This window comes from Leptosomus discolor, chromosome 6 (assembly GCF_034619465.1).
Source record: "Leptosomus discolor isolate bLepDis1 chromosome 6, bLepDis1.hap2, whole genome shotgun sequence".
Taxonomy (NCBI): Eukaryota; Metazoa; Chordata; class Aves; order Leptosomiformes; family Leptosomidae; genus Leptosomus; species Leptosomus discolor.
Genome location: NC_141396.1, coordinates 12,137,914 through 12,163,935, shown reverse-complemented (window position 1 = coordinate 12,163,935; position 26,022 = coordinate 12,137,914). Strand labels below are relative to the sequence as shown.

General features: G+C 45.9%; 1 protein-coding gene across 3 annotated transcripts in view; it reads right to left on the bottom strand.

Annotated features, from left to right (window-relative positions):
• XPNPEP1 (X-prolyl aminopeptidase 1) overlaps positions 1–25,108 on the bottom strand; it is a 30,720-nt gene extending 5,612 nt beyond the window's left edge. Inside the window, exons 1-15 of one of the 3 annotated variants that reach the window (XM_009945981.2) lie at positions 25,089–25,108; positions 22,270–22,400; positions 16,591–16,654; positions 14,737–14,841; positions 14,365–14,457; positions 13,293–13,436; positions 12,813–12,908; positions 10,507–10,588; positions 9,351–9,561; positions 5,716–5,805; positions 4,336–4,386; positions 3,258–3,316; positions 2,489–2,566; positions 1,882–1,953; positions 38–98 (exon numbers count right to left, since the gene is read on the bottom strand). In XM_009945981.2, the coding sequence (XP_009944283.1) occupies positions 38–98; positions 1,882–1,953; positions 2,489–2,566; positions 3,258–3,316; positions 4,336–4,386; positions 5,716–5,805; positions 9,351–9,561; positions 10,507–10,588; positions 12,813–12,908; positions 13,293–13,436; positions 14,365–14,457; positions 14,737–14,841; positions 16,591–16,654; positions 22,270–22,386 (1,323 nt within the window). In that variant the 5' untranslated portion in view covers positions 22,387–22,400; positions 25,089–25,108. The remainder of the gene's footprint in view (positions 1–37; positions 99–1,881; positions 1,954–2,488; positions 2,567–3,257; positions 3,317–4,335; positions 4,387–5,715; positions 5,806–9,350; positions 9,562–10,506; positions 10,589–12,812; positions 12,909–13,292; positions 13,437–14,364; positions 14,458–14,736; positions 14,842–16,590; positions 16,655–22,269; positions 22,401–25,088) is intronic. The other 2 variants (XM_086467475.1, XM_086467474.1) reach the window with 2 other exon arrangements.
• Positions 25,109–26,022: the final 914 nt, after the last annotated feature.

The window sequence follows — 26,022 nt, the reverse complement described above, 5'->3', positions numbered from 1 at the left end:
TGGTCAGATCGCAAACCACACTGAGATGCCAACTTACTTTTTCATAGGCTGATGGTGTGCCAAAATGCATTGTCCTGGTCACATCTGTTGTACCATCTCTTCAGAGGCAAACAGAGATTCAGAAAGGGATGGGGGAAAAAGAAGAATCAAAGTGAGAATGCACAGAAAATACAGTCACACTGCAGCAAACCAACTAAACTCATAATTGAGTAAAGTCATCTACTCTGTGCCACACAAGACTGATGATATAACAGCTCCTAGTCTTGAAAACTCCTGAACACAAGTCCCAGATGTAGCAATAACGATTTACAATTCAAAATGTTGTCTTTCATCCATAAGCATCCCAAAGCTCTTCATAAATTAGAATCTAAACTGCTCATAAAAATGTTGCTAATTTGAGATTTAGCAACTGGTACCTGCCCATTGAGAGCAGAACAGAGAAGGCCAAATTTAGTCTATTTGTACGGACGATGATTTGTTATATATAATTATGTACAAATGACAGCTACCAGCTCATGAAAGGGAAGTGTAAGGGGGTATAGCGTCCCTTTCATCCTCAGGATGTCTTGTGCTAAGACTTCTAGAAGTTATACAGCATTTGGATAGGGGTTAGTCTCAGATGTCACAAACTGGCTCTAAGTTCCTTCTACAAATATAATTTTGAGCCTGCTGTCAAAAACACAGAGGCCCTCGAAATAATGAGCTCCCTTTGAAACACTCAATCCTGTGCCTACAACTTTTCACCATCACACACAGGTCATAGTCACAAAGAACTCACGGTTTAACTTCTCAGCAGGGACAAGCAGAGAATCCCTGTCACAATGCTGTGGCAAGTGCCATTGATGTCCAGCTTATATTGTATTCAAAGGGCTGCTTTTCATAGTGGCACTAAGGAAATCGTTGATTAGGCCATCAGAGGGGAGGAAAAAAAGATCTCCTTGTAAAAATCTTATCAAAGGATGTCTGTATGGCTCTTTTTCAAAGCTCTTCCTGACTGACATAACAAAAAGGCATAGCTCTAAAGACAAAGCTCATCTCAAAGGAGCAGCCAGGCTTGTCCTGCATCTTTCTGAACAAACCGCTTCTCATCTATTTACACTCATTAAAAACATCACTTCTTTCATTTTGCATGGAGTCAGAGTTCTACAGTAAACAGCTGCAGAGATTGAGGCCACTGAATGGCACTGTCAAAACAGCACTGAGTGAGTCAACAGACATGATGTCTTCCCAAAAACATACCTGAGACCCAAGTGGCCACTAGGATGGGAAACTCTGCCTCTGAGTCTCTCTGGAAAGGCAGAGAACACCACAGGGCAGTGCTGTCCTGCTCCTTTGCCCCACCTTGTTCTGACCACAACATCAGTCAAATCTGCCCACAGGGCAGATCCTGGCAGGGTAGGTGCCTCACCGAGCTGTGCAGGCTGCTATGTAGGCAGCCCAAGGCTAAACCAGGGCAGTCAGGCCTGCTCCCTGCTTCACAGAATCACAGAAAGTAAGCAGAGCTGCAACAGACAAACATGCACCACCAGCTAGAGCACAGTTACCATTACACTGCTGACAGGACTCAGACAGCAACCGTACTTTCAGATCTCATCCCTTACCCCAGACAAGGCTTGTCAGCAGCCCTAGTCTGCCATCCTGAGCCTAGCTCAGGGCCTCCTGTCACAGATCAGTCTCCCACTGACTGATGCACTTGGCTACATTCTATATTCAGAATCCCACAAACTCCCTCCAGAGAGGATTCAATGAGCAGGCTCTCTGAAACAGCACTGTGCTCAAAACTACCCATTGCCATGCTTCCCACAGCAACTGTGAGCTGACCCTGCAGGTGGTCACTGGGAGCAGAAAACAGAGCAGTTCAGCACCATTCATCCCACTCACTTGTACTGTGCTCCTGAGTCCAGGAGGTAGATCTCATTCACAGACAGCGTTCTGTTGGTCTCGGGAACTGGCCTGTTCAGTTAAACACAAAGTTTTTTGTTCCACCATTTTAAGATCTCCAGCCCACATATGCAGTCTAGAAACCATATTAAGTGAAAGCTTGGATGTGTCAGCTCTGATTTCTTGTGGCAGTGATGGAAATCCCACACATGCTGAGCCAGGGATCATACTGAGGAGTGTATTTGTCTACAGTAGATAGCACTACAGTACAGAGAATAGCTTTGTTGCTTCCAGCAAAACACTCAACATCTGTTCCTGGACATATTTCAGAACAGTTTGTACTTCATACTCGTCCTTCCCAGACTTCTGCCCCCAAAATAACCCTTTTCTATGGCCCCTGAGCAGATCAGCATCATAATACACGTATGCTGCCAGCAGGGAGAGATCTTTATTTAGTAAGTGTGGAAGCTCTGGTGGAATAAAGCAAGATGGCAATCAACAGTGACTGCACCTCCCTGGAGTACTCTCTTGTGACTCCACAAAGAAGCCAGACGGCTCATTCCAACTGTTTGCTGCAGGATGAAAGAAGAAGCTGTGTTTCTCTTACTTGTAGTGAATGACAGCTCCATTTGGACCTGTGCTTGATATGGTAGCGAAACTCAATTCAACAAAGTCTTTCTGCTGGCTGAAAGAAAAGATTGTGATCACTACAGCACAAGCAAGAGGAGCACACCAGGCACCTGGCACACCTGGAGTGCCCCATCCTCAATTTCACATCACCTCAGCCTTCCCCTTAGCCTTGAGAGCCATCTGAGCAAGCACACTCAGGTACGAGAATTGTACAGAGCAAAGCCCTACCCTCCCAACCATGTGAAAAATTGCTTTCCAGCTCTACCCTTTCCTTATAAGCAGGAAATTCACCACCCAGACCACCCAGGGAAGAGATGTCCTGAACAATTTCTTCTTTGTTACTTATTTACCCAAAGGCATTTTTAGAGGTCCTGTTGATATACACATGGGAGTATCTCTCAATCCAAATGGCTCTCATTCTTCATTGGAAGAGGAGGAAATCTAACTCTTACATCAACTCCTCTGCAGTAAGAAAACAACGGTCTCATATTTAAGTGTCCTAACCTGCAGCACTCCTCATTGCTATCTCAAAAGCAAAGTGGATAGGATCCAGTGGGCTGGGACTTGTATCTCCCAAGAGACCCAATTCTTCCCTAACCCTTTCAAGTGTTCAAAGAAATCCTGTAGTAATGGTTTGTCCTCAGGTAAAATATATTGCAAGTGAGCTGGATTTCTAAATAATAAAATAAAAGCAAAGGATAAAAGCGCCACCCAGAAAACATCCTCACAGGGGACTTATTTTTTACCTGCGAAACTCCTCTGCTTTGTCTGCAGCAATTATTTCTGTTACTGTTCCCTTTGGAACCTAGTGGACAAAGACGAGGGTTGAACTAGTACACCAATGAGCAAAGAAAACGCAATATGCTTAGAGCACTGGGCCTCATCTGTGCATTATGAAACCCAGTCTTGAAGTGGCCTCTTTCCAGATTTTCTGTCCTCATTCCTCAGTAATGACAAACTCAAACCTAGCAATATTGTGCAGGGCATGTGAGAAGCAGGAAGCAGAGATGGTTACAGCAGGATTGCTGAACCCTGACTAGAGAGCGGTTACGGCGGTATTAACCTCACTGAGACAGGTAACATCTCACAGGGTAACACCTCTTCACAGACAGGTTACACTAAGCTTAAACAGTTCTCTCCAACAACCCATGGTACTAGCAGAATTTTCATGCTTTTAAATCAGAAATAGAAGCAGTTGCAGCAAAAACAAAGGACATTAAATTTTATTTTAGGCATTTGATAAATTAAAACCTGTGACAACTTCTCCAGGACTGGACTCAGACTTGCAGTAGCACAGAAGGAGCACAGCTTAGTAAGCTGCTGTGTAACACCCAGCACTCTGCACCTTCACTATGTATTTCTAACCCAGAGAAAACACAAGTAATTTGTCTTTATCCCATTTTCACTGCACATGGGCATGACTGCACCTCTTCATTCATAAATGCCAAATCTGTCCATGCTGCCAGACAACACTGATTATCATGAGAATAATTCCAAAGTATTGCACCAAGCTGGATATTATTTCATGATTTACACCACCAAACCAGCAGAAGACAGTACTAACACTATATTAAGCCTGTTCAGGTCACTTCTCACCTGCTGTGGCTTTGGTCTGTGTTAAATGAATGGGAATATGTTTTCCAAAAAATTAATTCAGCCTTGGATGAAAGCACAATTGAAATCACCCCCAAAAAAACCGGATAAAACCCCAACTGTTTCCCCACTTTTAGCAAAGGCACTGTGAAGACTACAAAAAAAATTATGCTAATAAAGAATTTTATATAGCAATAAAATCTCCCAAGTTAAAAAAAATTAATACACTACCTCTTTCTCCAGCCAGTTAAAGAGCTCACATAAGGCAACAGCATCTTTAATCTATGTTAAAATAGGCACAAGAAAAGGGAATTGAGAAGAAAAAACATTTATCAAGCTGAAGTATAAACAGGTTTTGATGCAAAAGAACTCAATCTGCAAGTTTCAGAAACACAAACTAAGAGATGACCTAAGAGATCTTTCCAGGTTCTGCATGCTGTAATTAGTACAAGCACTGGAAAGGTATCTGGACAATTAAACGTTAATAAAGGTTTACTACTGGGAAGTATCTTACTGTGAAGAACTACCAAGTACTCGCCAAACACTGGCTTTACCCTACACATGACTTTCAAGTCTCTTGCTTCAACACACAAGATCTTGCATTTCAGATCACGAAAGGTAATCACATGACACATCTGGTGATGCGACGGGGAAACATGCCCTTTGGGCACACAGCCACCACAGTCTCTGTCACACAGTTTCTGGCTTCCCTCTTGACTGATGACCCCCTTTTTTCTTCCTTTTTTCTACACGCTTGCAGCATGCAGGGGCAAGAAGCAGGAGACGAGTGTACAAGAGCAAGGCACAATTTTGTCCTCAGGTGGCAGGTGACAAAAATTCTTTGCTCAGTACAAGTATTTTTACTTCCCATTAACTAACAGAGAAAGAAAAGCTTTGAAATAGAACCTAGCTGTTCCAAAGAAGCTAGCAGAAAATTTGGGACGAGTCCAGAATTGCCAGCCCTGCTTTAACTGGCACATTTCTCCTGTTGTGAAAAATGCTGCTTGAAAATTAACAGGAAATAAACAAGATAAAACTCCAACCCCACCATGCACCTGCTTCACAGACAGCTTCTTTGCTTGAAAGTATGAAGCTTCCTGGGAAATCAGCCTCATTTCCAGAGTGTCACAATCATGACACAAAACCAGAATATTTTGAGGACACTGGCTGCTTCTGAACATCTTGGCCTGTGTTTTGCACCATGTGTCGAAGAATTTCTCTGTGTTCTTTAGGCTGTGCTTACTCAAGTGATAACAATTTGAGGACTCCACTGAGAAAGATAACAGAACTAGCAAAGGGGAAAGAACATCCCTTTGAGGTCCCATACTCTAAACAACACTTCTCAAGTCTGCACAGTCTTCCAACAGAGCAAGGTTAGCTCCTCACACTACTACAAACGTTGCTCTTCACTCCAAGGGAATGCTAAACAAGCAAAAAAACTGCTTCAACAGCAGTAGAAGTCTGACAGAAAACCATTTTTATCCTGCCATCCAAATTCTTATTTGCTTTTTAATACAAAACACCGAAACTGAAAAGAAAATGTAATTTCTTTCCCTAAACATAAAGCAAACCGCTTGCCATGTGCAAGGAGGCTCTCAAGGCTTCACTTACATGTGCTCTTCTCATGCCTTCTGTTTCCGACGCATTCTTCACAGCTTTTGCAATGCAGATGGGGGTATATGGGGTGAGGTATCGGTAAGCCTGCAGCAGAAGGACAGGGATTACTTGTGGATTAGTCAGACTACATAATCCTACAGGTTTAATAACTCAGCCTGGCCACAATTTGTACTTTGGCAGTCTCTCTCAACCTTCACCACTGTGAGATACTGGTTGCCAGTAGTCAGCTAAGTGCACTGGAGAATAAACAGTGCCTGACTGAAGGAAGAACAGCCACAGGGAAATCCAAGCAACTAAAGGGTCAACAGCTTTTCATGAAGCAAGGTGAGGATTCGGATATTCTCAATACCATATATATCCATAGCTAAGCCATGGGTTTCCTGTTGCTGATGTACACTAAAGGTCCAGAGACAGCCAATGAGAAACACCAATCCCAGGGACTAAGGTGCAACTCAGGCTGTGCAAACAGACCTAAAAAGTTACCTTGACTTGTTACCTGACTGTCACTGTCAAGTAGCAGGGAACAAAGGGTACCCAGCCCAGGTACTGAGCACTGGAATTGAACCTGGCGGGCCCTCAGGGCTCTGGCTCCTCCAGCACTGAGCATCACCACTTCTAACAATCAGCAGCTCTGACAAACACATCAATGCCCCAAGAAACATGAAAGGCCTCTGCAAAGCTGAGCTTTACATACTGTCCACTTCTGAAAGGAGCTTACATCAGTCATTCGAGCCAAAGTTTTCCTCTGACTGGATGGGGCAGCCCTGCATTAAGAACTAGTAACCATTCACTTCCCCAAACATCAGCTGTCCTTAGATTAGCAGGAATGGCTGGTTCTGAGCACAACTAAGGTGACTTGCCCAAGCCTCATCACACCTGGCTTCAGAAGAATGAAGAAAAAGGAAATCTGCTGCCCCACAGTTCTCTGCTCTACCCATTATATATCAGGAGATGGGATGAGCACCTACCCACGTACAGCCCAAGCAACATGCTGTTTTCCTGTTCTCGATGCACCAGCATACAAACAAACACTACTCAAATTCATGGGAAAGGGCTGGTAGACTCTCACCAAAGAGCAATTTCACACAAACTCTACAGGCTTACAGTTTCCAAGTTCTTAGAAATAGCAAAACAGTTACACGACATTATGCAGAAACTAAAGGCCTGGAGAAGCCACAAGGAAGTCAGGAAAGTCCTTTTATCAGAGGGAGGACAAAACTTCCTAAAGGTCAAACTCTTAGATTGGCTTGCCTTTTATAGATACTGGTAGGTTCTACTAATCTTCTGTGAAAAGCATATTTACATGCAGCTGTAGGCAAATCTATAAAGGGTTTGCAGATCTGTGTTTAATAATGGGCTGGATTTTTGCCAGTGCCAATATTTGGCTTTCATGGAGACAGACAGTAGATGGACTTCCAGCACTGGGGTTCTTCAAAGCACCCCAGGACAGTTGCTCAGCTGGTGTAAAGTGGTGTAGAGCTGGAAAAAAACACGAGGAACTGGTAAAGCTTTGGCTCTTTCAGTGACTCTCTAAGTGGTTTTTAATCAAGACATTTCAGTCCTTCCTCTCCTGCTTCCTATTGCACAGAGTTCCTTGAGGCAGGGACTCTCCCATTGCATACAGAGGGCATGTAGCACTGTAACGACTCAGCATCAGCCAAAACTTCCAGTGCTATGGTAGTAAATAATGTCACTACAACTCATTACATTCCTTAATCTACTCCAGACCTGCTCTACTTCTCCGTATGGATACTCTGCATAAACCATCTACAGCAACTTACCAAACTGGGGTTAGTCCATTGACTCCAACTACAGCAAGGGGTATTCTACTCTGAAGTCAAAAAAGCAACAACAATTCACCTGAATGCTCCATAGACTCTCTGCTTTCGGCTACTCTCAACGAAAGGCAGTGGGCAAAATGTCAGTATTCTGTATTAAGAGGCCATCTGCACCTGGAAATAGATTGACGGTGTCAGAAGATTTAACCCTGAGCAGGGGCAGAAAAGCTGTCTATCTTGCTTATGTACATGTCTTGTGGGTTTTAAAACTAAAAAAAACCCCACACAAGTCAAACTGCACATTTCCCTCAAGTCAGAGCTCTCTGTGCCTGTGCAATATCCCGTATTAAAGGGATATGTCGAAAGCAACAAAACTTCCCAAACTTGTTTGCTTTTACCATCTGTCCAGATGCACCAAGTGCAATGAAATTATTAACATATATAAGTGAATGTAATCACTGTAGAAAAATAATGCAAGGTTCCTGCTATTTTGGCAATGAGAGCTGGAAAGTTTAAGCAGAGATTTGTGCTGGTATCAAACTGTGGCAGCCTGGGGATACACAAACAGACCCTGCTCTTGGGATTTTGTCTTTTGGAAGACAAAAAGCTGAGACCACTCTTAAAACTCCTGTATACAGAAAAGGCCTTCAGGCCCCATGAGTTAGCTCTGTTGTCACAGGTATGGCCGTATCACACGCACACCTGCAGCACAACCATGTAGTACATGAAAGACGCAGGAGGTATCTGCCTGCCTGGTGGAGGCAGAAACCTGGTGGTGGGTGAATGCAGCAACCTGGTGGTGGGTGAATGCAGCCAAACACTTATTACAATTTAGTTCTTCCTTCAGCAACCCCTTCATCTGAGCCCTGTGATTCTCAGGCAGGAAGCCTGGACTGTTCAGTAACCCAGCACAAGCACAGATTCTGTTCAGCAGGTCTGGTCTTCCAAGACAATATTTGGAAAATACCCTCTGGTCTCTGACTCACTGACTCCCAGTCGTATTTCCTCACCGTACCTGTTAGCTACTAGGTATCTGTAAACTGGATGGCATTCCAGACAATGTGATCTCTAGCAAACAAAAGATGTACACAAGATGCATGGAAACTGGCTTATTTGCCCGCAGCTGCTGCTGTGTTCTTCCCCAACTATCTCCTTTCATGACTATTGGAATACTAGGTGGACTGCAGGACTCCCAGACAGCCAAGTTCAAGTATAAGGGTAAGATAGAGCAAGTACAGCTATACAGAAATTATTCTGTTGCTACAACTGTCCCTCAGCAGATGCACTCACTGCACGGACAACCAATGCCTGCAGGTTATCAGTGTCCTCACAAGGTTCCCTGCTGCAACAACTCTGTCGCCTTGTCCCTCCTGTCTTCGGTACAAGATGTCACAAATTGCCTGATATCCTCAAGACACTGAAATAAATAAATAACTTGGATCCAGCCCAGTGCCCCCTCCTGAAAGTCCTGCTCAACCTTCCTGCTTCAGTTTCTGCAAGTTTCCAGCTCTTACTGCTGGGCCACGTAAGGCTGATGTTCCAGCCATAGGCAGAATAACCCGAGTTCACCCTGCTCCCTCTCTCCCTCCCCTCTCTCACTGTACTTGTCTTATCTTAAGCTGACAATTCTTTGGGTAAATCGGCTTAGCGAGTTGGAAGGGCAGCTCCAGCAAGAGCAACCCCAGGATTAGCAATCCCTCAATACCTCAGCATGGCTGGATCCCTTCCGCACAAGCTCCAGCTTGCATCATGCTTTGCAGAGGGGAAGCGGAGACCAGTTGCCCTCATTAACACTGTTCCTGACCACACCGAGCAGAGAGAAGAGCAGTTTCCCTTGCAAGGACCACTAACCTTGGGAATGGCCTCAGTCAGAGCATAGCTTGCTTTGTCACTGAGCCACACTTTCTCCTTGGGTGAGAGGCCTGCGCAAACAGCCTGCAGCTCTGACAGGATAGATCCGTAGGGCATCACCTGGATTTTAAACTCAGGCTCCAGGGTGGAGTCGAGCTGTAAGTGCTCCTTCACAGCTGGGTCCATCATCCGATCACCATCAATGAAGAGCCTGAGAAACAAATCAGACACAGAAGATAGACAGGACCACATCTGACAGTGGTCGGAGTAAAGGAGTGAAGTAGAAACCATTCTGGTGACATTTCAGGGAGAAAGGAGTTTGTTAATTATGCGTTATACTTTGTCCTAGATTGTTTTAACTACTGGCCTTCGCACAGCTTAAATCCTGCTTTGAAATTAAGATGTACCACCCTGCTGGGAGGAAAGGAGCTGACAGCATTTTTGTTCACATGACACATTCAAAATGGCTGCATCCCACCACTTCGCTCCAAGCAGGAGAGGGTAACAGAGGCAAATAATGGCCATTCTCTAATTTTTAAGGGCAACATCTGGAAATGGAAAAAGCTACTGTTGTTCTAAGTACCACATTGTTCTCGCTTTCACCGAACTGGAAAGTTCAGCTCAACCTTTACATACAACCTGTACTCACCCAGCCAGGTTTTACATTACATGCATCCAGCTAGCAGCTTGGAAATGCCTCTAAAAGACTTGTTATAAGGGGCAGTCACAGGAAAGAAACCTTCTGTCATAAGCCAGCCCTGAAACTTTTCTACACAGGCTCTGCAGTTTTGAAGTGACTCATCAATGACAGCAGAGAAAAGTTTTCCAATGTCCGGGCCAGCATCGGTTTTCACCCACATTCCACCCAGAGCTTTGAGGGCCTTCTGCGTTATCTCAGGGCGACAGACAGAGGGGTCAGCCACCATGCCCAGCTCACCCAGCAAGTCAGCTGAGGTGCTGAGGAGCACAGCAGAGCTCTTGGCTGCCTCTCTAGCTCTGATCAGCGGAGGAGAGTAATTAACGTTGAAGACAAAAGTGCTCAGAGAGGACATTAAAGCGCCCGACTGTAGGCGTTTTGAAAAGACAAATGGTTTGCTAGAACAGCTTTCCCACAGAAAAGTGCATCTTGGGGGACAGAAGAGGGGAATACAAGCACCTGATTGTGTTCATTCCTATGACGGCGTATGCAAAAAACACAGGATTGTACTCAACATCAGAGCCTCGGAGGTTGAAAAGCCCTGGAAAATAAGAACGCCAAGAATCACAGTCCTGGTTCATCTTTTGCAACATTAGAGAAAGCCAAAAATAATCTCAGCAAAACACAGCCAAGCAATGAGCCGCCACGGGTGCAGGCCGTGGGTCTAGCTCCCACCCAGTTGTCCCACGTCCTGCGGCCTTTCCAGCAATCCTAAGTTTTCGCCAGGAGATGGCACCAGAACTGCAGTTTAAACAATCCCATCGGGCAAGGTAATTAGGGTTTTAACTTCTGAAGGAGGGCTGGCTCGGAAGAAAACAGGTACAGGCAAAAAAGACAAGGACACACGTAAAAAAAAGTAGTGTTTGCCCTTTCTGGTCTCTGCAATGCAATAAAAGCTCACTTCTCAACAGCCAGAAGACTTCAAAGTTACAAGTTATCATTTCATCCCAATCCTTCTTTTGATACTTGAGGGAAGAGGGAGACTTAATAGGCAAGACTACAATACTCAAAAAAGGCCTCTCGTTTGGGTGCTTCCAACATGTCAGATGCAGACTGCATAGCCTTAGGGTTTTTTCCACAAAGATTTTATCCTGCACAACTCCAGGCAAAATCAAGAGGGGAAGTAGATGTTCAGCATCTCCAAACTCTTGATTTTAGGGTCAAATAAAAACCCCAGGGTATCCAATTAGCGGAAATGAGTTACTCAAGGCAATAAGGCCAGCCAGCAGGACAACTGGGAAAAGAACCAACATGTCCTAAATCACAACCCAGCACTGTATTCATCGAACTGTGAAAATTCTGCCACAAAAGTAAAAATAGTTTGATTATCCCCAGGGAAGGAGTAGGTTGCTTGAAAGCAGGAAAGAGCCACAAAGAACTCTTTACTGCATGGGTACAACTTCCTCGGTCAGCCGACTCCCAATGAAGTAAGGAGGCAACAGCCCCTGCAGCTTGCTTTCTGTCCCCAGAAACTTGTCTGGAGTTTAATACAGTGAATTGAATTAGATAAAATTAAAGACAACTTCCCCCCTTCCCCCTTTAGGCTAGGAAATCAACCAGGCACCTGGCAATAAGTTTCTCTCATTACCTCCTCTGGACTATCTTAAAACCCTTGATTCATAACCAAACTTGGCTTTGCTGGAGACATTTAATCTGAAACCACCTCAGGGCACCAATTTATCATTAACTTAATTGGAGATGCACCTGAAAAGGTGAGACACACAATCTCTGCTCACGCAGGCGTCCCCAGGGAGGAGTCATATTCACCGCTCCCAGAAACACTTCTTTCATGAAACAAGCTCTTTGCTCGGTGTCCCAGATCCACGAGAGCTCACAGACCTCAGCAAGCTGGCTTCACCCAGTGCCAGAGACATTGCACTGGCTGTGCTGGAGCCAGGCACACACCATTTCTGCCTTTCCAGATCAGGCATGGGGCACAGGCATTAGCAGCACTCACACCCTGCCAGCGCTATGTTCCCACTGCACCAGCCTGCGCACTGGTGACTTCTGCACAAAGGATACACAGCACTAGTAACAACAGTCCCAGGGAAGCTACTGCTGTTTCTGGCCATTCTCCCTTCCTACACACTGGGCTGGGAGCCAGGGCGTGGTGACCTAGTCACCCCGGGGCCCCAAACAGAGGGGACTCTCTAGTGGCACCCTGAGTTAAAACGATTTGGAAATACAAGTTGAGCCCTGCCTGACTTGTTTTAACCAAAGCATTTGCCAAACACTGGAGAGGTAAAGACGGACCTAAAAAATCGTGTCATTAGGAAGATTACTGCGAATGCTGTGTACTCCACCCTTGCCTTATGTATACAAAGCCACATGTTGCATTGCTTTGTTTACAGCCCTGCCTCCACAGCAGAAAACAGTCTCCATCTTCCCATAGGGCAAGGCACCATCAGGATATTTTACAGCCAGAATATCTCATAGGTCTTTTTTTCCCTCCAAACTGCCTCAGACTTTATATAGAACCTTCCTTTCCCTTTGCCTGGGCTGGTTTTCAAAGGTGGTGATTTGCTGCATTTCCTGGGCCAAAAATGTACTCAGGAGTTACACTGGTATAGTAAGGCACTGAGCAGAAATAGGGGCTCGCTGTTTGTGACCTGTTATCACCACTGCACTTGATAAAAGTTCATTGACTGCTAACAAACACATTGGCTGTCGTAAGTGCCTCTCACCCTAGCAGGGTTCTTCCTTTCCAAGGTAGGAAGGACATTTATTTTGTAGGAAGAACTGAGAAAGGAGATGCAAAAACTTACACGCTACTTCATCCAAGGCCGTTACCACAAACCACAGCACTTTCCTCTCAGCCATTTTTGAACGCAGGGCTACAATTTTGTCTCTCCAGCTGACCCCTGCAAAACACAACATGAAAAGCTAGTCACCAACTTTACTGGGGATGATGACAAACACAGATCAACACATTGGATTTTGGAGGTATCCAAAACACACTGTGCTTCTGCTCCTCACTCCTTTCTAATAACTGATACGAACCATCTCAAACGAGCTGCCCTCCAGAATCCATGGGTTTTTTTGAAGTCATCTAGCCTCTAGTAAATGGTTATTTGAAGTTTTGAGGATAAAGGGGTCATTAGCTGAGGTCCTGTCACTTTCTTGACCTATCCATAGTGGATCATATTGCACTGCAGTAGTGTTTTTCTCACTACTTTGGAAGAGGAAAGCAAATAGGGATAGGGCAGTAGAAACAGTCCCTGTCTATTGGGAGTTAAGCTTCTCACCTGTGTAACTCAGGTCGAGCGTGATGAGAGGCTTGCAGGGGCGCTGAGGACAGTCTGTCCAGATTGTATCAATCAGGTTTTCTTTGACAGGCACAAGGTCGTGGCCAGCACTTCTCAAGGCTTTGGACATCCTCTTCCACTGGTCTGCCAAAGGGAAAAGAGCCAACAGTGACGGCTTCAAAGAACACACACTTGGTCAACAACAGCCCCGTTCACAGGGGGAAACTCAAGAATCTGAGTCTCCTCCTTTCCTCCCAGCCTCTCCTTCTTCCCATTCCCTTAAAAAACAAAGCAAAAGCTATTGCAATTACAGTTCCACAAATGCAGCTGCTACAGCCAGCAGCAGGTACAGCACCTGGAGCCTCTGCTTGAGCTGAAGAACTGCTCCTGCAGGGAGAGAGAAGTCACTGGGAGAAGCCACCCCAGAGGCCGCCGTAAGGGAGACCTCTACCCCAGTGCAGAAGCATGCCAGATCTAAGCTAAGCAAGAGATGAGATGGGCTTCCACATAGCCACGAGACTGATCCTTAGCACATCTGAATCAAGCAAACATCTCCCCTTGCCTCCAGTGACCTTTAGATTGGGCCCCATGTTCTGAAGCACGAGTAGATGGATACTCATTCATCTGATATAAATGGTATCTCTCCAGGAATGTGCTTCCTACAGGGAAAGCTGCAGAGATGCCGAAACCACCAAGCAGGAGCAGCAGCATGAGTTTTGCCTGGGTGTTCAGGCTCACGTGCTGGCCAAGGCATTCAGCAGCTTGGTACTGAAGCACCTGTGACAGGCCACAGCACAGACAAAAGGAGGTGGATCAGGACTCTGCTTTTCAGGTAAGGTCACTGCAAGCCCAGAGAGTAGTTCTCATCCATTGTGTTTTGGAGTCAATGCACTACTGTGCAGCTCTCATGATATGTGCCCAAAATCAAAATCGAACTTGTTTTCGTAACAGTTTAACCCACCACCCCACCTGGGCTGAAACATAGCATACCATCACACAACAGCTTAGCCAGAGAAGCAGGAAGCAAAATCTAGTTGCCCAACCCAGAGTAATAAAAGAAAGTAAAACCAACCAGCTGGAATAATGAAAGGGTCCACTCCCACCTTCGAGCCTTCTGGGAGGACACTCACTAGCCAATCCTCCTGAGTTGGTGTATCTTTTAGACCTCCATGGATTTAAAAAAAAAAAAAAAAAAAGCTCAAAGAAGCAGTCATACTGGTCATACTGAAGCATTCCCACACTATCCAAAAAGTCCAAGCTAACACATTAAACACATCAGATATATCTGCTAATGAACATCTAGACCCATGGGCAAGAAGAGTCACAGGACATCAAAGCAGGAGCAGCAGTGTATCCAAGACGCCCCTAAGCCCCTGCATGTGACCAAATAGCCTGTAATTGTTCTCTCTTTATCAGTGGAGCAGTATCGCAGCCTCCTGCATACCCATTTTCATGAGGGTCCAGTTGTTATCCATTTGATGTGCAGCTTGCAGGAAGTAGCGTCCATCTGTCCACATGGCTGCATGCTGTTCAGTTACTATGGCAGTACCTAGGCAGGAAGGCAGAAGCATGTGGTGATTTAGAGGTGGGCAGCCACCATGTAGAGACAGAGACAGCAGGGGCAGTGTTTTAAATGCACCCCAATTCCCCAAAAGGCAGCTCTGCTCACTGCTCAAAAGTTAGTCTCCACTCTCAGTGGGGATAATCACTGATTCCCCTGCACTACGACCTTCCAAAACCTGCCAGAGACAGGATGCACAAGGATGCAGCTTCATGAGTTGCCTCAGATAAATTCAACTTAAGTGTATCTCAGCCAGTCAGTGGAATTGGGTAAATGGGGCTTTCCAAAAGTTCTGTAACAGAGACTGTGGTCTTCACTTGGCTGTTGTCACAGTAACACATACTGTACATCCCTGGACTCCATCCCATCTTCTTACTGGGAGGAAGCCTGGGCTCTGGTCATCCACAGGAAACAGCTGTTCATAGGCCAGGAGACGTGGGTATCGCTCCCAGCTCTCGGCTGCACCCCTTTCCCAAATGTTACAGCTCTAGCAGAGGTGGCTGAACAGGAATTATGAACATAAACTTCTGCCAGTTTCAGTGTCTGTCCCATTGCACTGATCCCAGATAGAGGGACGCAAGCAGACAGCTGAAGGGCAGTGACGTCTCAGCAAGGCACTCTAGCTGCCTTGCCCTTGGTGATTGAAAGAAAAAAAAAAAAACACAACAAAAAAAACATGGCACAAGCAGAAACTGAATACAAATCTTTTGAGTCTCTGCACCTTGACCATACCTCTCTGTCACCAGAAACTGAAGCCCAGATTAGCAGAGCAGAGCTTCCAATTATGAACTCATTGTCTTCTACCAAACTCCCCCAACACAAACCCCATTTTAAGCTGCTTCAGCCTAAATAGATGAGGCAAGAAACACAAGTTGAGCCCCTGCATGAAATCTCATTGATTTGCTGAGCACTAGGCTGGGAACACACACCTTCCAAGTGCATAACAAGGGCCCAAAATAGAAAGGAAGGTTATGACGAGGCCATGCAGAAGGCATGAAATTAATACAGGATTCATGTTATCCATTAACAGCAGCCCACAGCCCTGGATTTACCACCTTCCACATGAGGTCCCACAGTAGTTCATAGGAACTGATGAACAGACCCTCCAAACACATAGGTAGCTGTATTTAATAAACAGATTTACAATTAGGTGGGGAAAAAGACCTCAACAGACTAAAGTGACTTTCCAACAATCCCACAGCTGAGTAAGTTGCAGAGCTTAGGGTACAACTAGGGTAAAAACTAGATCTCTTGAAACACAGACCTATCCTACAGCCAAGAAAACATCCTGTCTCAGTAAGATAAGCAAACTTTTCCACAGCATTCAGTTTCCAAATGCAGTGTTTCTGGCCCTGGCTCTGTCTAAACAGAAAGGCTAGCTAAAGTCCATCTACTATTCACCCAGCCCAAATGGGCAACGTAAAAATCTGTTTGTACTGGCTGCATATCAAAAGAAACGACCGTAGATTACAAGCATCACATTAAAGAGTTAACAGGATTTTACTTTACGAGAGGGTCATTCAGGGGTCAAACATTTTCTGAAAACTTGTTATTGTGCTGATATTACATAATTCCAGCGGGTAGCCAAGACATAGTTCTGCAGATGCTGAAACGGGAAGAAAGCAGTCCAAACAAGCTGGATAGGTTTCCTTTTCCATGCCTCTATGCCATGAATGAGACTATTTCTTTACAAGGGAATTATGTACATTAGCAAGAACCCAGGTTCTGGAAAGGTACCTGCAGAGCCATCAAACCCGGAGATGAACGCCCGTCTGCAATCACAGGGTGCAATGTACTCGCTCTAGAAAACAAAAGAGGCAGCAATTATTTATAGCAGCAGTGGGGGAAAAAAAAAAAAAAAAAAAAAATCAGCTGATGACAAATACTTTGATAAGCGTGTTCTCCTAAAGGACACCACAGAGAGAATGAAATGAGTTAAAAAATCCTGGGCTCTGCTCCACTGGAACATTTAATCATCTGTGATTATATTGTATTTATGACCAACTGTGGTTTTTTTCTTTAAGCTGCAGCACTTTTCTCCCACAAATGTCTGTAAACACTGTGGTGCTTCAGAGTCTGCAGATGTTTATTTCACACTCAGCCTCCCCTTTGGGCAACAAACAAATGCTGCCTTTGAAGCTGCAATGTGAAAGGAAGAGAAACCAGAAGGACCCCTTGATCTTGGAAACCAGAGTAATCAGCACATAAAATCTATAAATTTAACTATCTCCAGTGAAGTTCCCTCACTGGCACCTATAAGAATTCCTTTAAGACTTCTTTTACCACAACAATGACATTGAAAAAAAATCAAGGTGGTAAAACTGTAAAAACTTTAACCCTTAGGACCTTTCATAATTAGATGCTGGTGCTCTCAGTTCTTCCTTGCCTACTCAAAACCCGACTACACCAGAAACCACCAGACCATGGTTTGGTGGGCGAAAGGGAATCAAAGACTACTAGTCCGTCCCCATCCCAAACCTGTGTTTGTTGGCACTATTGCAGAAGAACTTGAGAATGCACAGATACCAAACATCCACAGGAGCTGCCAGAATTAAAAGAACAACTGTACCTTGAAATGGCCCACACACCATTTTTATGGGATCCCATTCTGGCAAGTTCGGAGGTCAGAACTGCTGAGTAGGCCTGTTAATTAACTAGCACAACTCAGCAAATCAACTTAATCCAGGCTGACAGCGCTGATGTTTGAGCTGCAAAACCCCTGGATTTGTACCTTACAAATGGTCTGAAACTGTCTGTTCCTCTGCCCATAAAGTTCCTCTGTGTCCAGCTGTGCTGTGGCAAAAGAAACATTTTAGGAAGTGAGCTGAGAAATCACAACCCAATTCTCAGGTGGTTTTAGTTCCTACTGTGATAGGTACTGCATTTCCCTGTCTCTGGCCAGGGCTATTTTTAAAACACCTGATTGTTAGAAAACACTCCCTTCAAATTTGTGACTCTCTGCTGTTCTAAAGGCGGCAGAGGGTCCAAAGCACAGGAGTGAGTGAGAGGCACAAATCGCAGCACCTGGGACCAACTCTGTTTCTGCCTATCACCCCATGGTCAAAGCCCCTCCAGAACAGCCATGTCTCTCCCCTCCTGGGAGACAGCCCAGGCAGCAGCTACTAACCATTCGCCACTAACATTTTGGAACTGAGCCTTGGGACAGCAAAACCCATGGCCCAAAAGAGGATCTGGCTGAGTACCTTTTGCTCCCGATTGCCAGGGAAGATTCCTGGGATATGATCCCAAGAAATCCTCTATTTCATCCAACCACTAATCAAAGTTGGCAGAAATGGGGTGGGTATTGAGACCATGGATGCCCTCATCTCTGAGCCAGTCCAGTTGCCTGTGCCTCTTCCGGGCCAGCTCCACAGACCCCACAGGGCTGTGACATACGCTTAGCAGCTGCGGGGAGGACAGGGGTCAGGATACTCACCTCAGGAAGGGATGACTGCCCTCTGCACACCTCTAGCTAACAGGGTGGATCCACCTCAGCCCGCCACAGAACCACCATCACCACTAAGCCCCTTTAAAATAATGACAGGGGGCATCAGCAGATAGAGAGGACAAAGTCATTCAGGGAACAGAATCAAGCACTCGTTTCCCTGGCTGCCTGTCTTCACAGCAGCAGGACAGAACACGAAGGCAGAGCAATGCCAGACTTGAGGAGGATTCCCCATTTTGTCATTTCCTAATGACTATTCAGCCTGTTAACTTCTACAATTCCCCCTCTCCTACACTTCTCCGCTTCAAGCTGGGACACCATCTCCCAGGGTCTGATGCCTAAAGGCGATGATGGAAATTTCCCACTGTGGATCACATCATTAAGTACACCTGAAATTAGACCAGCCATTTCTCTTCCCTTTCTCTTGACCAACACGGCAGAGACTACAGGTTAGTTTTCTTGTGCAGACAAGCAACCTCACATTCATAGGAAGGGTTAACACTGAGCTAGCTGCATTAACAGCACAGAACAGTGAAATGGCTTAAAACAGTTTAAAAAAAAAATCTAAAAGGAAAAGAAGTCTATCAGTTTTAGATATGGTAAAAGCTGACCTAAACTAACAAAGACCTTGACTGCATGGGAAATACCTCACGCTGTCCCATTCACCAACAAATCCAGGGAATGTTTCAAGAGTTTACAGTGAGGGAGATAGGCTTTAAAAGGGAGTAAGAGGAATCTGGAGGGGGAGATGGTTCATTCATCTGTCAGTCTGAATTCTTGCACACCCACCTGTTCTGTTCCATGCCGCAACCCCCACTGTGCAAAGATGAGCCCATGTTTTGCACGAGCTAAAATTACAAGGGGAACACCTGCGTACGCCACACAAAGTACAGGCCACAGCACAGTCAGAACGAGGTATTTCCCTGAGGCTTGTCTTCCAGCTCTGATGGCCTTCAACCTGGCCCTTCTTGGGCCTTTCACATCTGCTTTCCACCACACCTGTCAGTCCTTGACGTGCAGACAAAACTGGGGGCTACATCACAGAAACCCTCAGCTAAGCCAGGAAGAACCCCAAAAAAAAAAAAATCAGTGGTGCTTATCACCAGAGCCTTCATGATTAGGCCATTAACATGTTAAAGCTTATTCTATCCTAATGTCAACCAAGATCAGCGACGAAAAGTGCAGCTCACTGCCCTTAGAGCTATGACACTGATGCCATTAAAGAACAAACACTGCTGTGTACTTGGAGGGAGGTCGGTACTCACTGCCAAAAACCTAACTGCATTGGTAAGATCTGGAACAGGTCAGTGCAACCTGTGCACAAGCCGTCTCCGGCTGTATAGCTCTGCTGATTCCTCAGATCAGAACAAGCATGTGCCAGACAAGCCAGCTCTGAGCAGAAGACAGCATCTCTGCCAACCCAAACATGGGGCCTTGAGCTGGGCAGGTGCTTCCTTGATGTGGAAGACCAGCCAGCTCTGACCAAATTTGTTTTCACTGAGTCAAGGCCTGGGGGTGGAAGCCAGCCCCAGTTAAGCTGTGACTGGCTCCAAATCCAAGCTCTAATCCAAACATCATTGCCCCCCATTAAGAAGAAAGCTCCTTCAATCTCTGAATATTCCCACATGGGCAAACTCCAGGTTCAACGTAAACGGGGTGACTCAACATAAAAATAGATCCTGCATTTACCATCACAACACCCCAAAAGCTCAGACAGACATATTTAAGTGAACTGCAAAGGACTCAGGTGCCTCATTCCCAAAAGCATGGCATTTCACCCCTTCATGATCCTTTGACACCTCCAGCCACAAGATCCACCCAGCACTCATGGAAAGAAGCAGGGCTCTCTGTATGGACTTCAGTCCACTTTTGGCTGGGACTCCTTTTTCACCAGCCTTTGGACCACCCAGATCCCCAAGGAAACAGCCCGTTTCTTCTGACGACTTATCACCAGCACTGAAAAGTCTCAAAAATGAAAGCAGCCAACATTCACGGCTGGCTGCAAGAGCCACAAATCCAAGGTATTAGCAGCCTTGGTTAAGCCAGAGTCAGAGCCAGCTGCACTTGAGAAGCTCTGCAAGTTTTTCAGCTCCTTACACAACTAAGCATGAAAAGCAAAGGCTACAACTGGTGGCAAGCCTCCTGGCAGTATTATAACCTAAGCCTTCTAGCCTTGGCAGGAAAACCAATATTAAAAGCATCACAGAACTCAGAGCTCAAACATTCCCAGTGTTACAAAGATAAATTAGTCAGCAAGTTGCAGCATCAGGGTGTATCAGCAGCAGTCAAATCCAGGCGTTCCTTTGCAACCTAGAAGCGAATAAGGTTTACCCCATTCTAAACCCTGTGGCAACTCCACAGGAGGGAAAGCCCTCCTTGTTGACAAGTTCTCTTATGTGGATCCCAGGACAGCCTCAGGAAAAGCCGAGAGTGGCAAGGACAGCAATAAGTAGCTTGGGTTATGGGGAGGAAATGGCTCAAGCCACTAAAAGCTTGGGTATCATTAAACCGCAGTCTTCTGAGTCATGGAGGGAGCTGCCTAAGAGCAAAACCTGACTGCAGGGCTAAGCTTTTATTTGCATACAGGAAACAAACCCTTGCCTGGAACGTGGGGAAGCTGCAAACCTCAGCTCATTACAATTTACCTTGAATCAGTAAACCTGTTCTGGGATCAAAAGGTTTCCATCAATGCCTAAAATTGCACCAATTCCCAAACCTCACAGACAAAATCCTGCACTAGCTCGTCAGGAGGCCCCAGAATCAGCAGCTTTTAGTAATCGTTTCCATTCAGATAGATTTGCTCTGCAGAGAAACCTGACCAACTCGCCCAGCAGGAAATAGCAACATGGGGTTCTCTGCTTAACTGCACTCTGTCAAGGAAAAGAAAGCAACAGAAAAACCCAGAAGTCCTGAGGGTCACATTCTTCAACTCACATGACAGCATTTAACTGTAGTGAAATGAAACCAGAGTTATATATGGATGGAGGCAGCTTGAGGCAGGAATGCAGCAGACAATAGCAGCTGCAGAAAATGCCTTCCCTCTACCTGCCCAAGTTTGGATCTCCCTAAGAGGAAACATGAGGCTGCACATATGGTCCCAGGGCACAGGCAAGTCTGGACCCAGCTTACCCCAGTGCCAAGTCAAGGGCAAAGGTTCCAATTCAGTTGCATTTTGCTCTCGTGCACCCGGGGGTAAAAGGGAGCTTTGGGTGTGAGCCAGGAAAGCTTCAGGTCTTTTGTTTCCTGAAAACGGCCGAGGAGGGAAAAACCCTTGGCAGTTCTTGGGGCTCCTAACAGACCAAACAGGGGAGTGAAACTAGCATATGAGCAGGCAGGGGAGGTAAAAGGCAGTTCAGCAACTTAAAGTTAATGTCACAGACTACGAAAACCTTAATGGTGGAAGCAGAACACAACGCAATGACCACCATGGGTTACCACCCCGGGCCCAGACTTCCCTCATGTCTCTAGTGCACAGAACAAGCTGATGCAGAGCAGCATTGAAAGGGAAGCATCGCTGTAGCCTCTTCCTTCCCTGCCTCTCCAAAGCTCTGCAGCTAATCCTTTGCCACCTTGCTTAAGAGTATGTGTTGATCAGAAAGTGCTAATGGGGAAACTAAAGCTCAGATGATGCCTTTTCCTCCTCCAGTAAATGCACTCTTCCCAACAGCCAGGATGGGGACAGCAAGTGCTCTGAAAAGCTCCCTTTTTTGCAGCGTGAGCTCCCTGGAGACAATCTGATAAGAAGCTGCTGGTAGAACATCCATGCTGATTTGTTACAAGAACATAAAAACCTCAGTCTCCTGAATAGACTCCAGAAACTTTTTCCAACACGATGGTTTTTCTCAAGTTACCCAGGCTTTTATGCTAGAACCATTAAAGCGAATCAATGACAGATGATTTTAGTTATCCCTGGCTTTTATTTTTTACAGGGAAGGAAACTGCAATCATTCCCATAATCCATCCATCCATACCTGGTGGGCATCTCCAGAGGGCACTATGTAGGCTTGGACAGGCTCCTGGACATACTTGGGACTCTTCATCACCTGCCGCAGTTGCTTCAGGAGCTCTGTTGTAGTTTTTGGACTCATCTTCCTACCTGCAACTAAAAAAAGAACAAAACATCAGACCTTCTCCAGCCATCCCAGGCCTCATGCACAGACTGGAGGCCGTCATCACTGGAAACTCCCCTTGAGGACAACTGTGCCAACATCATCCCTCTCAGCCCAGAATTTCTCCTGTCTTGTCTCTTCGCTCATGTTCCTTGAGAATGAGGGATCAGGTTGAGGCCAGGGAGTCAAAGCTGGTACAGGACCTTTCCCACCTGATGAAGGACTGGCATGCCCAGTGGTGATAACATCTGAGCTTAACACACTTGCCAACTCTTCTTGCATGTGGACAGCACCAGGAAACACAGCACCTCAGAGATGCCCTATGACAGCCAGGAAACGTCTTGGCACGTGATATTGGCAGTTCCAAGTACCCACAGACCAGAGGTAGCTCCACCCAACATGCACAGAGAGAAACCTTCAGTCTTTTCACTCTGGGGGCAGAAATACAGTGGCTTATATGCCACAGGAGCACAGGCTGCTTGGAGAGCAAGCCATGCACATCAGGAACTCAGAAATCGACCAGTTAAGAATACGATTTTCAGATGTTTCACTATATTCCAGGGTTTCATAGTGGACTGGTGACCGGATTAACTTGGACAAAAGAAATCTGCTCTGAAGAACATACACAGGAAACATGTTCACCAGCCACGTTTGCCTCTGGGCTACATGTTAGTTCACCTCGCAAGAACACAACTGTAACAGGAGGAACAGCCCGTTGAGGTCTCACAAGAAACTGTCAGGGGACAGCTAGGGAGGCTTAAAGGAACCTTCTCTAAAGACCTTTGGCAAATGCTGTGCAGATCTCAGCTGGTGTCAGGCAGGCAGGGGTGGGGCACAGGCTGGGTGGAAGACCACAGATCAGAGGGGAGAACAAGGGCACAGGCCAATCACCCTCCCTTGCTGTGGTTTGGCAATGGATGTATATTTGGCATTGCCGTGAACATCAGCCTCTCAATTTGCTACCCAGAAACCCTCGACAGCCGGTTGATCCGCGCACAGTGGCACATCAGGCCATGCTGCTGTGCTGGCGCGAGTGAAGGCTGCAGTGGAATGCTGACTGCAGAGGATGTTCAAGCTGTGGGGGAGATCTGGCCTGAAAGCCTACAAAAATCAAGTACCCTGAACCTCTTCAGAGGTTCTCTCCATCTTTTCTTTACTCACATCTCCAAAGGGTGCCCAAAGTGGAATAATCCCCTTCCCAGTTCTCTACCCATTCCTTTCCCATTTTTAAGAATGTGCTGGGATCTTACAACTTTAATGCTGTCACTTTCCAGGGCAAGGTGGGTAGACTGAGCTGCTTGAATGCCATGCTATGCAGTATTTTATTCTGACCAGTTAGTTTCACAGCTCATTTCACAGCCACGTCCACAAACAGGTCATAGATGGGAGAAGCAAATGGCACGCAAGTCTCATATTTTTTGCTTACCGAGGCACTTATGCTATTTACACCTCAGTAACTACCAGGAGCCCCAAGTGACATTACAGTCTTATGTCAAAATGTAGTAAGGCACAGTCCCCGCCCTGTGACATTTGCCATCTAAATGTGAAGGCAGAAAACTGCCTCCATCTTACAAGCCATAGGAAGACATGATTTGACCAAGGTCACAGCAGCGCCATGACCAAGTCAGAACCTGAACCAAGACCTGATGCATTCAGGTGTAAAAATCTCAACCCAAGACCACTGTTCACACAGCTCATCATCTACGGGAAGCGTAGAGCACACCAGAAGTGTGTGTCACTGACTCTCTGCCCACAGGTACACTGTGTTTTAAAACCCAGACCACAAGAAGCAAATCAAGCTCAAAAAGCACCATACACTAAATCCTCAAATTTGTATCTTGACCCCAGTGCCTTCCCTGGGATTACATTACACCTTGGATTTACTTCCAGGACAAATTTCACAGTTTTATACAGTGTTTGCAAGCTACACTGAACTTTATTATACTGTGATTGTTTCTGTCTGTCCTCTATAACATTGCTGCTGATTTATGTTCAGGCAGGGGAAGAACATAAAGGAGAGAGAGCAACAACATAGCGACTAGCCAGCAGAAAAGAATCTCTTTCTACAAACTCATAAGGGCACAGCTTCCTTTCTTGACCTGTGCTTTGTCTCCAGGAGCCTGAAAGTCTTATTTAAACAGGCAAGGAATGACAAGGCTTTCCCTTTTAATAAAGCTCCTTGCTGACAAGCCACAGTTTTGTTAGCAAGCAAGAGATTCTCTCAAGGACACAAAACCCAAAATCATTTAAGAAGTGCTCTCACTGTTGAAAGATTTGCTTGCAAAATAAAAAACACAGCTAAGCTAGGTTAGCAACAAAACCCATATTAAGGAGGACATCTATTTTACATAGCCCCTACAGTTTAAGAAAACATTTTAAAAAAATCCTCCACAAACTTTCAAATAAAATTGTCTTCAATTTCCAGAGAAAGAGAAGGTATTTTCTCCCAGATATTTGGCAGTCATTTACTCTGGTCCCCCTTTAATTTTTAACAGGTGACCTTTCCTTTCTTGGCCATAATTATAAGCCTCAACAAAGTTAAAACAGCTTCTCTATCATTATTTAATCACTCCAGTGATTGCAACCAAACACAGCTGAAATGAAGGTAGCGGATTTAGCAGTGCAAGAAACAGTCCCATTCCCTCCCTAAATTTTTCAAAGGCATCAGACTGTTGTGTTACCTGCCCCTGTAGTTCCCCACGTCCGGACACCTCTTGCCTCTGCTCACACAAAACACCATTCAGCTCTTGGCTAGGCCTTCATAAGCTGCACTGTGCCTGAAAAAGCAAAGGGCAAACATGAAACAGCTAAGAAACTTCGCCCCCCATAAAACAATCTCATACCCCAGCAAAGAGCTGAAAATGCATTAATGCCACGTTCCACTAGCAAGATTAGAGATGCACTGAGGGTGAGCCACGGGGGAGCAGGGAATGTCAAGGACCAGGCATTTGCTTGTCAAGATTTAGGATTAAATCTTGCAAGCATGTGCGGTTTTATGCCAATTTGTTGTCACAATCATTCTGTCAGAAGTCACTCCCCATTTTACAGTTGGGGAAGCCAAGGTAGAGAACAAGTAACATGCAAAGTATCACTGCAGCATGATGGCAGTCAGCGTTGGAACCCCAAATCTGTCACTTTCTAGATATACATTATCTACACCTCACTCAGACCACAGGAGTTAGTTCTTCAGGAGCCCAGGCCAGATCCTGCCTGGACAGGACAAAGAGCAACCGCGAAAACGCTGCCAGAGGAATGAGACACCTCCTCCCACCTCCCACATGCACACAGAGCGACGGGCTGCTGCAAGCCCAGGCCCCAGCGATGGTGAGGGCTGGAGACACCAGGCCTGCTGTGTCAGGGTGTGTGCCGGTGCCACGGCAGGGAAGGCAGGGGAGGCCAGGAGGTCAGGCTACATCTGGGTCTGCCCGTGGCTGCTGTTAGACCACCCTGAGTGTTTACGTCCTGTTTGCTTCAGATGTGCTTGTCCTTCCAATAGTTTCCTCTTCGTTTTCTCTTTGATGAACAAACTCGTTCAAAATAAGCATGTAAGCTTGCACGGTCAGGAACCAGCGACGCCGCCCCAAAACCAGGCCTCCCTGGCCTGGGCTGGCCGCA